The sequence below is a fragment of the Lynx canadensis genome, chromosome F1 (genome assembly GCF_007474595.2).
Source record: "Lynx canadensis isolate LIC74 chromosome F1, mLynCan4.pri.v2, whole genome shotgun sequence".
Taxonomy (NCBI): domain Eukaryota; kingdom Metazoa; phylum Chordata; class Mammalia; order Carnivora; family Felidae; genus Lynx; species Lynx canadensis.
Window position 1 is genome coordinate 30,292,682 of NC_044319.2, and position 12,112 is coordinate 30,304,793.

The 12,112-nt window shown below is 36.9% G+C and overlaps 1 protein-coding gene across 4 annotated transcripts in view; it reads right to left on the reverse strand.

Annotated features, from left to right (window-relative positions):
• The window catches only part of RPS6KC1 (ribosomal protein S6 kinase C1), a 179,968-nt gene that overhangs the window by 144,948 nt on the left and 22,908 nt on the right, over positions 1 to 12,112 (reverse strand). For all 4 annotated transcript variants that reach the window (XM_030303034.1, XM_030303032.1, XM_030303037.1 and 1 more), the window contains one exon: positions 1,295 to 1,410. In XM_030303034.1, the coding sequence (XP_030158894.1) occupies positions 1,295 to 1,410 (116 nt within the window). The remainder of the gene's footprint in view (positions 1 to 1,294; positions 1,411 to 12,112) is intronic.

The following is a 12,112-nucleotide window of genomic DNA, read 5'->3' on the forward strand; positions in this document are numbered from 1 at the left end:
GCCACATTCATCATCTTGGCCTAGTTCACACAGTAATGAAAAATTAAGCAACGAAGTCAATCACTAGAAATCTTGTTACTATAAACTTTCCTATTACTACTTTTATTACTGTAAAGTCATAAGTCTGTAATATTTTGCAAAACGTCAACTCTCTTCAGTAAATTAAAATATTTTCATATTTTATTTTCATAAAATATTTTTCATAAAAAATATTTTCCTTTGGTAGATCCACTGCCATCAGGAAATTTAAAACTCCCACTACTCATATACCTCACTGGCTGTATGTTCTAACAAATTGCATTTATGCAAATAAATTACATTTACACACAGAAGGAAAAAAACAAGGATGGCACAATCACCTAGCTTTTTTCTAGAAGTCTAAAGGCAATAGGAAAACTGTGGTCATTAAAGACATTGATACCAACTGACGACTTGCACAGGTTCAATGCAGAATAAATCAGAAAACTGTAAAATTATATAAAATTATAAAGAACTCATGGGGCACCTGGGTGGCTCAGTCAGTTGAGGGTCAGACTTTGGCTCAGGTCATGACCTCACAGTTTGTGGGTTCAAGCCCTGCATCAGGCTCTGTGCTGTTAGCCTGGAACCTGAAGCCTGCTTCTGACTCTGTGTCTCCCTCTCTCTGTGCACCTCCCCCGCTTTCTCTCTCTCTCTCTCTCTCTCTCTCTCTCTCTCTCTCTCTCAAAAACAAATAAACATTAAAAAATTTTTTAATTAAAATGATAAAGAACTCAGAATGAAAACCTTACATGTCAAGAAACTGAAAATACTCATATCCAATGATTCTGGTACTATAATTTATACTAACCTACTTCTCTAAAATTGTATAGTGACCATTTTTGGTCTATCTCTAATACAAAGTAGTACAATTATAACAAATTGCGTATCAACTTACAGTGGTTTCTATCCCAAAGAGTCTACCACTGAAAGACACCTCGAAAAGTGAAGGCAGCAACTGAAATTTCATGATACTTAAATTTTTTTAATGTATTTCAATTATGATAGAGTGAATGAGATAATCTCTAAGCCCTCTGCACCAATTTTTTAAAACCTATGAATCAAAAATCTTATCCATTTCTACACTAAAATCAGAAGATATGCCAAAGACATTGTTGTTTAGCTACTAACTTCTACTTATTTCAGTGAGTAATGAAATCCAATAGTAAGTGACGTTTTGTAAAAAAAAAAAAACAAACTTGAATCCTGCCTTACGACAAATTAGAAAACAGAAATATTTAATAAAGTACAAAATATTTCAGGAAGACTGTCAAACCTTGAAAAAATCTTCAAGCTGTTTACTGTTATAAAGAGCGGGGATATTGGCAGAGAACTGTAGCAAATCTTCTGCACACTGTCTTCTCTCTTCGATGACAGTTTCATCAAATCGTCCTAGAATGAAATAAGAATCAAGACTTAAGGAAGGAAGGATCAAACGTCAGTTAGTGAAAGTTTACGTTCACAGATCAGAAAGAAGTGACAGGCCTATCACTGCCTTACTACACAGTCTTCTAAAGTCAAGTCTGCACAATCGGAGTCAGAGGTACTCTCAATAAGAAAGAAAATAATGTTTCTCATAAAACAAAAGGCAGAAGTGTCAACTGATAAATCAGTGGTGCAGCCATAGTCAAAGGCCTGTCAATGTAAGAAACTTAACGTTTAAGAAGCTGGTGATTTGAAACTCAAGTTGAAAAGAGAGTTATAAAGAAATGAAATGGTTTTCCACAGTAATTTCATACTGTAATTACTCATATAATTTTCCCTTTTCCCACTCTTTTTGATTTATAAAGGAGCCGAAGAGAGGAAATTATGAGAACATCTGTATATCAGTGGGGTCAAAACCCTCAGCTTGAAGCAAAAAGCTTTTAAGCCAAACTCCATGTGCGCGTGACAGCAGGCTTATGGAAAGAAAGACAGTACTCACAGCACCAGTGAGCTCTGATTTACAAGGTGATCGAGAGGTGGTTTTCATAGAATTTTTTTCAATGCTATATGCAATTTGAATGCTGATAAGACATTTTAAAATATGATTATTCTGTACTACTCTTAGATCAGATTACCAGTTGACATTTGTCATAGCTCACGTATCATACTGATTGCAATTCAGGCTTAAAAAATACAAAATAAAAAGAGGAGCACCATCACATTTTAAGTGGCTCTGCAAAACGTTAACAGAAAACTGAGGCACAAAGAGATTCCTCATTATGTAAACCAAGACAAGAATTTGACACTGAACCGCTAAATACCCTCAGCTCAATGCATCTCATGCTTATGGGGAAGTGTCTACTTCATGAAAACTAACAGAAATGGTTTTAGAGTTAGACCTGGGTGTAAATTCCAGCTCTCTCACTCACTAGCTATAAAATCTTAGATAATTTCTTCATTTGTAAAATGGAGAAAACAAACAACGTACTTAAGACTTCCAGTCCCACGACAGGCACATAACTAGCACTTAAGAAATTAATCACGATGCCTCTGAATGTTGAAGTATCATCACAATATCTAGCATACAGAGCCTGCTAATTAACTCATACTTGACTATGTCAGTGAGAAAGAATGGTCTTTTAACAGTAGAACATTCTTTCCTAGAAGACAGTCATTTTTCATTAATAAAAAATCTTAACAGTGATCCATAAATAAACTGCTTGCCTTAATGGATGAGTTCCAAAGACAGCAATCCTACAAAATTCCACGCATGTGTCCACAGCTACATCTTCCTAGGGAATGAGTCCCTAACTTTTATCAGCATCATCAAAGAGCCCAGAGCCCAGTAAAGGTTAACTGGCAAGCGGCAGTCAATTAGAGGATCTCTAACATTCAAAACGCTGCTTTATTTATACTATACAACAGGCTGCCAGTTGCCAGCCCAGTATCTGTTCGTACCTTCTTCCTTAGTAAAATAATCCCCAATTTCTAACAGCGGACATGGCAACCCCCACCCCCTCAAGAAACCACTAAACTGCCAGCTTGCCTTGCAGCAGATATATGTGGACATGGACTGAGTTCTGGCCAATAACAGACAAAAAAGTTATATTGTGGCGTCCTGAAAATCTCTTTAAGAGATAGCCTTGTCTTCTTTTTCCTTGTCCCTTTCTAGGAAGGACTATGACATGGGAGGTTAAAAATGACAGAGCAACAAGGCAGGAACTTGGATTCCTGATTACTGTAGAGCTGCCCTGCCTAAAGCTACCTTTGGATCTCATACCATGAGAAAGAAATTGACCTCTATCTGGTTTTAAGTTTTGTCATAAGAAACCAAACCTAATATATGTTATGCTGAATCTATGTTTCTATTAGTTCGCGTGTCATATGCAACAATTCAATTAAACTCAATTCTCCCAATAAAAATCTAAAATGATGTGCTAGTTTATCTAACAATAATATTATCTGGAAACAAACTTCCAAGAGCCCCTACCCGTAAAGCAAATTTTCTGGCCTGAAAAAAATCTAGGTTATTCAGTCTTGGGAAAAATCTACTGGCCAAACAGGTTAAAATAACAGTTAAATATCCATTATTCCTTCTTGTCTAAATAAGAAACTAAGAATACAATGGTACTTATGATTAAAGTCCAATATGTTTAAGCTTTAAACAAAAAAGTTAATTCCAGTGCCTATGAGTATTAATAATTTTGTGAACATCTATAGAAAAATCCAGGAAATGTACAAAAAAATCGTACTATACTTTAACCCACAAGACTACCTGATATTATCTTTAAATGCACTATGTACTTGTTGAGAAATTGTAATAGAAAACTCGCTACTTTGTAATGACATCCTAAAAAAATTATCTAGTAGCTAAAACAAATACATATGAATTTGGGAGCTTCAATCCTAAGTGTAATCAATGATTCATCCAACCTCCCTATTAAGCTAGACTAAAATACAAGCAATGAGTGTATCAACTTCCAAAAAGATTAAAGCACATCTTTGTTGTACTTCTATTGATCTATGCATTTCCATTCCACTAAACTTGGACAAGCAGAAATGAATTAAAATATTTTTCAGAATGGAACACAACCAAAAATAAAGGCTTATGTATTAAAAGGTTCAATTACACTGAATCCTACCATCAGAACAAATACGATGAAAGAACATGCTCACTTCTTTGTTCTTAAGATATTTCAGAATAACAGTAACAAAAAATACTATTTGTAACATAAACAAAAAAGAAGCAGATGAATTTTAATCGAATAACTACTGGCCTTAATGTATTTAACAAAGGCACCTAATTTTAAAATTTTTGGGGTGCCTGGGTGGCTCAGTCGGTTACGCGTCCGACTTTGGCTCAGGTCATGATCTCGCGGTTCGGGAGTTCAAGCCCTGCGTCAGGCTCTGTGCTGATGGCTCAGAGCCTGGAGCCCGTTTCGGATTCTGTGTCTCCCTCTCTCTGACCCTCCCCGTTCATGCTCTGTCTCTCTCTGTCTCAAAAATAAATAAACGTAAAAAAAAAAAAAAAAAAAAAATTTTTTTTTTTAAATTTTTTTTAAAAAGTAGCAAGATCCAACAGGCATCCTAATGGTAGCCAACACCCTAGTGGCTATTCTCTAGTTGTTGGTCCTTTAGTATCATCTAAACTGCACTTGAAAGCAGCAACAATGAGAAATCATAAACATGTACTTCTTTATCACCACTTTTTATTTCCATTCACAGGGTCAATGTTTATTTTCCTGTGAACAGAGTAGAAAAATTATAAGTAATTTGCAATAGAAAATGCAAAACATACTTTTCATAAGAAGGTTTCCTGTGCAATATATTTTTTTTTAATTTTTTTTAACGTTTATTTTTGAGACAGGGAGAGACAGCATGAACGGGGGAGGATCAGAGAGAGAGGGAGACACAGAATCTGAAACAGGCTCCAGGCTCTGAGCTGTCAGCACAGAGCCTGACGCGGGGCTCGAACTCACGGACCGCAAGATCGTGACCTGAGCCAAAGTTGGATGCTTAACCGACTGAGCCACCCAGGCGCCCCTGTGCAATATTAAATACTATATTATTCGTGTGTGAGTACGTATACATTATATATAAGCCAGTCCCCCACTCCCAATTACCCAACAATGCTTTCTTTATTAAAAGCTGTGGGAGGAAAAATTAGATTCAAACATTCTATTTAAGCTGGTAAATCACTGGAAATAAGGGTGTCTCTCTTTGATTTATAAGCTATCTTTGGAATATTCTTTTTTTTTTCTATGTAGAACAACATCCGGATATCAGAGCTTACAACTTTTTAAAAATGCAAATGTCAACAATCAAAAACTGGTTATATGGAACGAAAAGCTGTCCTTGACCAGTAAGAAACTAGCTAGAAAAGCTTGATGCTGATTCTTAACTGAATCAAAAATTCATTCAGGGTAAAAACAAAGAGAGGTCAAGATTCTTTTTTTTTTTTTTAATATTATTTTTTTGAAAGAAAGAGCACATATGCTAGTTGGGGAGAGGGGAGAGGAAGGGAAGTGGGGAGGGGAGAGGGGACGGGGAGAGGGGACGGGGAGAGGGGGAGAGAGGGGGAGAGAGAGAGAGAGGGAGGGAGAGAGAGAGTATCTCAAGCAGGCTCTATGCTCAGTGCAGAGCCCAACACGGGGCTCCATCCCATGACCCTGGAATTATGACCGGAGCCAAAATCAGAGTCCAACACTCAACCGACTGAGCTACCCAGGCACCCCGAGAGGCCAAGGTTCTTGGGTGTGAATTCTCTCTAGTCAACAGCACCAAGAATATACCTGTAAATGAATGAGCTGGATTAATTACTCCTTGTAACGAGGGAAAATGAATGCCATTGGGAACCCTGGAGGATTTCATGAAGAGGGTGTTAGAATGGATTTACAGGATACGGGCTTGTGTTAGGTACTTTTGGGAAAGGTTTAAAGAAGTAGGGGCTTTGGTGTTGATTCTGTTGGAAAGTAGAGATAACTCTATGGTTCTATGAATTCTATCTAATTCTATAATCCTAATTTTAATAAATCTTACTATGAGGCAAGAAGAATGAAGAGAAGCTAAGGCTATAATTTATAAAGAAGCAATAGTCACTTACGGTAGCAAGGATGAAGATATGCTTGATCATTTTTGTGACTTTACCAATGTTGATGTTTTTGTCTGTGTTCAGACATGATCTTGTCTATGGTCTTGCTTTTGTCTTGATCCAAGGACACAGAGTGACCCTGTCTAATGTTTCTGTGAAACTGCTTATGTTCAACAGGAGAACACCACAGCCTAGATGTGAATGCCAGACCAACTCTAGGAAACACCAAGGTCAAATGAATAGGTAGCACCAGGCCAATTCTCTCTTAGCTGTCAGGAACTGCTTTTCTCTTTCTCATAGGAAATCAAAGTGTGATAACAGATCTAACAAAACAAACAAAACAATGATCTAGTCCTGAGAAAGCAATCAGACAGGTGGAGACTTTGAAACCTACAAAACAAATGTCTTACACACTTTAAAAATGTCATTGTCATGAAAGACAAAAAATGTACAGGAATACTCTAGATTATCCTAGAGGCATGATCCTAGATCCAAAAACAAACCTAAAAAGGACATTTTTAGAACAACTGAGGAAATATGAATATGAACTGCATATGTGATAATATCATTGTATCAGTGTTAAATTTCTTGAGTGTGATATGGGATTATGGTTATAGGGGATAGATACATGAAACGCAGGGGTGAAATGTTACAATATTTGCAACTTGAATGGTTCAGAAAGAAAACAAGAGATACATAGAGAGTTATAAAAAATGTGGCAAATTGTTAACAATCGATGGACTAGGGCCGAAGGTATAAAAGTATTTACCACACTATTCTTCTGCAGGTTTTTCTGTAATCTTAAAAATTCTGCAAATTAAAAACAATTGAAAAAAATAAGTCCAGTGATATACCTACCGGTGAGATATACAACTGGAAGGGGAAAACAACTAAGCCTAAAGGAAATGGAAAACTTCCTAAGTAAGGAGACATCTTATGGTCTGAGAGGCTAACAAGAAAGTTCACAGCAGAGCAGTACAACACTAAAGTCAGAAACACAAGAGAGCATTAGAGGTAAACTGAGCACCAGAGGTACATTAGAGGTAAACTGAGCAACAGAGGATAGCTAACAATAGCAGGTATGTGTCGAGCACTGAGCTAGACACATGGCAGATAATCCACAGAACACAAAGGTATCATCCCGATCTTAACAATAAGAAAATAGACTCAGATGTTAATTTGTATACAACCACACTGCTAGTAAATAATGGTTAGAAGATCTGGGCCTAAAGCCATCTGATTCCAAAAGGCATGTTCTTTTTTTCACTATACCACGAGAATAGTCACTACATTTTTGATGGTTGTGTAAATTGCGACAGGATTCTCTTTTGCTACTGAAGTTTACATACTAAAAATGTGAGAGGAGTTAAAAATATAGACGATTAACCAACAATCCACCCCCACCCCAACCACAGCTGCTGCCTGCAGGGTTCACTGCAGTTATCAAGTATTACAAATGGACTGTACCATTTACTAAGAGAGATAAATTGCTTACTTATTAAGATTAATAAGAAACGTTCATTCTACAATATGTAAGGATGTGGAGAAAAGTTGAAGATAATCCATTAGCAACAGCGACAGCAGCCACAAATCTCGACCGGTTTAGAAACCACTCCCTTTCACTCAGTGACAAGCGTTTGTTTAAGAAGCTGGGCTGTGTACCTCCCAATATTAAAGATATACGGATGCAGTTAAATTCTACAGTACAGAAGGTATAAAATAAAATTTCCTTCCTCCCACACCCTGAGGGAGTCCATACATTACACAAATGTGTGCAGATTATGTCTTCACACAATTATGTATGTCTATTCAAACACAGATGGGATCTCACCAAATGTACTGCTGTGCAACATTTGTTGTCTGTGTCTAAAAAATATAGCTTGGACATCTTTCCACACCAGTATATTTCAAATAGCTAAATAAGTCCATTAATTGGCTAAACATTATGGCATATCTATACAATCACATAATGAGAAAATTCAGCTTATGTGCAGTTTTCTTCTATGAAAATGCTGCAAAGAACACCCATATGCATGTACCTATGTGTGCACACAATTGTGTGTGTGTACATTCTCAAAATGTGATCTGCAGACTGCTGGGGTTCCCTAAAGGCCTTGCAAGGGATCGACAAGGTCAGAACCATTTTCATAATACTATTAAGACAACAGTTGCATTTTTCACCACATCGACATCTGCACAGATCAACTAAAAGCAGTGGCAGTAAAACTGCAAACCTCGGAGCATGAATCAAGACAATGGCACCAAACTGTACTTACTAGTAATCACCATACTCCTGACTGCTACTCACTCAGACTAAAAAAATTTTTAAATGCCAGTTTCACTTAAGAATGACCTTGATGAAGCAATAAAAATTATTAACTTTACTAAATTTCAACTCTTGAGATCATTTCTAGAAAAAAAAAAAACTACAACCATTGAGATTTGGATATCTGGCAGAAACTTCCTCAAAACAAAACAAAACAAGACAAAACCCACATAAACAGGATGCCTGGGTGGCTCAGTCAGATGAGCGTCCGGCTTCGGCTCAGGTCACGATCTCGCGGTCCGTGAGTTCGAGCCCCACGTCGGGCTCTGTGCGGACAGCTCAGTCCCTGGAGCCTGCTTCGGATTCTGCGTCTCCCTCTCTCTCTGCCCCTAACCCACTCGCATTCTGTCTCTCTCAAAAATAAATAAACATTAAGAAAAAATAAAAATTAGAAAAAAACCCACATAAATAAAGTGGACCCAATCCTCAAGGAAAACTACCAATAGCATTGTTGTCAGTGATGGAATTCAAGGCATTAAGTCGCTGCAAGCTTGACAGCTTTCTAATACTTAAAATATTTCCTTTAAAGATCTGTGGTAAGGGATACAGAAGTACTGATGCATAGGGGCACTTGTACCCCAATGTTTATAGCAGCACTCTCAACAATAGCCAAATTGTGGAAAGAGCCTAAATGTCCATCAACTGATGAATGGATAAAGAAATTGTGGTTTATATACACAATGGAATACTACGTGGCAATGAGAAAGAATGAAATATGGCCTTTTGTAGCAACGTGGATGGAACTGGAGAGTGTGATGCTAAGTGAAATAAGCCATACAGAGAAAGACAGATACCATATGGTTTCACTCTTATGTGGATCTTGAGAAACTTAACAGAAACCCATGGGGGAGGGGAAGGAAAAAAAAAAAAAAAAAAAGGAGGTTAGAGTGGGAGAGAGCCAAAGCATAAGAGACTGTTAAAAACTGAGAACAAACTGAGGGTTGACGGGGGGGTGGGAGGGAGGGGAGGGTGGGTGATGGGTATTGAGGAGGGCACCTTTGGGATGAGCACTGGGTGTTGTATGGAAACCAATTTGACAATAAATTTCATATATTGAAATAAATAAATAAAGATCTGTGGTACTATTAACCATTCGGGGATATTATACAATTAAATGGGTCAACATATGCAACATCTGCATAACTAAGGGAACCGATATTTTTCGCGTGACCAACGCATGATATTACAAGCTCATGCACAGGTAAAAGATGCATTCAAATTTAAGACAGATTAATGAATTTTAATACAACAAAGTCCGAAATAATGAATTCTAATATAACAAAGTACCAAAGGTTTGTTGATAGGATTTCAGATTCCATAACGCAACTAAACTTTTAAGAAATTACCACTTACTAAGTTTGGGTGTATCTTCAATTATCTGAAAAGCTATTAAAATACTCCTCCCTTTTTCAACTACATCATCTGCATGACCCTGAATTTTCTCCATATACTTCAATTAAAGCAATGTGTCACCACCAAGTGGATCCAGAAGCAAATATGAAAATCTAGCTGTCTTTTCTTGATCCAAGCACTAACTCACAAATGTAAGTTAATGCCATTCTTACAATTTTTTTCCTTTGGAAAAGCTATTTTTCATAAAAATATTAATATACAGAGGAGGCCTGGCTGGCTCACTTGGTAGAGCAGCAACTCCTGATTTCAGGGTCATGAGTTTGAGCCCCACGTTGGGTATAGAGGTTAAAAAAATTTTTTTAATTTAAATAAAAAAAATATTAACATGTAATATACTCTATTTTTCATTTTATACAATAATATTTTTAAATTTCTAATAAATATTAACAGGTCCAACTACATAAACAGTATTTTTAAGATTGCTAAGGAGACTTCTGAGACTAAAACATCTAACAATCATTGATAAATATCTTTTTTCATTAATAAATATCTCTTATGCAGAGGTGAGAACAGATATGTAGTAAAATTTACTAAAAACAGCGTTGTTAGAAAATGATATATATTTTTTTTTGTAAATTTTTTTTTTTTAACGTTTATTTACTTTTGAGACAGAGAGAGACAGAGCATGAACAGGGGAGGGTCAGAGAGAGAGAGGGAGACACAGAATCTGAAACAGGCTCCAGGCTCTGAGCTGTCAGCACAGAGCCTGACGCGGGGCTCGAACTCACGAACCGTGAGATCATGACCTGAGCCGAAGTCGGACGCTTAACCGACTGAGCCACCCAGGCGCCCCGAAAAAGATGTATTTTAAACTGACTTCCAAAAACTGCAAATTTATACTCTTCCTGTTGTGCATTTATATCCCCATACTAAGTATAACCTAACTTTTTAATTTTTGCCTTGAGATTGACTTTCAATGATCTCACTGCATATAACTACTTCGTCTCTTAAATCCTAACTCATTCTTTTTGTTCAACTTATTTTTTAGGCAATTATGTGTCAGGCTTGGTCCTGACATAAGTGAGAATAAAGCAGCCTCTAATCACACAGTTGTGTCTAGGAAACAGAGAGAAAGAGGGAGGAAAAGACAGCTAAGTATGAGGGAGGTTTCTTATTTTTTAGAATATACCAAGAACACCTTTTGGTGTGAGTTCAGAAGCATGATTCTTAAAACTCCTCAGATTGGGGAATTTTTTTAATTATTTGCATCGTCATAATTAAAGTAGGGTGCCACTGGGGTTAATATCCCAAATAGATAAAGAATTCATACAATTCAACACCAAAAAAAATAAATGATACAGTTAAAAAAATGGGTAGAGGATCTAAGTGGACATATTTCCAAGGAAGACACACAGATAGCCAACAGACACATGAAAAGATGCTTATCACTCATCATCAGGGAAATGCACATCAAAACCACAATGAGATATCTACTTCACACTTGTCAGGGCTGTGATCAAAAAGACAAGAAACAACAGGTATTGGCAAAGATGTGGAGGAAAGGGAATCCTCTTACAACTTTTGGTGGAAATGTAAACTGGTGCGGCCACTGTGGAAAACAGTGTGGAGGTTCTTTAAAACATTAAAAATAGAACCACCATAAGATCCAGCAATTCCAATTCTAGGTATTTATCTGAAGAAAATGAAACCACTAATTCAAAATGAAATATGCACCCCATGTTTATTTCAATATTACTTATAACAGCCAAGATCTGGAAGCAATCTAAGTGTCTATCAACAAAGAAATTATAAAGAAGATGCGGTATTAGGGCGCCTGGGAGGCTCCATCAGTTAAGTGTCCAACTCTTGATCTCAGTTCAGGTCATGGATCCTGTGGTTCGTAAGCTCAAGCCTCACTTCTGGCTCTGCACTGGCAGTATGGATTCTCTCTCTCTCTCTCTCTCTTTCTCTCTCTCTGCCCCTCCTGTGCTCTGTTTCTCAAAATAAATAAACTATAAAAAAAAAAGATGTGGTATACATAAACACACACACACACAATGGTATATTACTCAGCCATAAAAAAGAATGAAATCTTGCCAGTTATGACAATACAGATGAACCTAGAGGGTAGTATGCTAAGTGAAATAAGTCAGAGAAAGACATTTACAGTACAACTTCACTTACATATGGAATCTAAAAAACAAATGAGCAAACAAAACAGAAACAGATTCATAAATACAGAGAACAAAACTGTGGTTGCCAGAGGGGAAGGAGTTTAGAGAGAGGCAAAATATATTTGGTGAAGGGGATTAAGAGGTATAAACTTCCAGTTATAAAATAAGTCACAGGGATGTAAAGTATAACATAGGGAATACAGTCAATAATATCTTAATAATTTT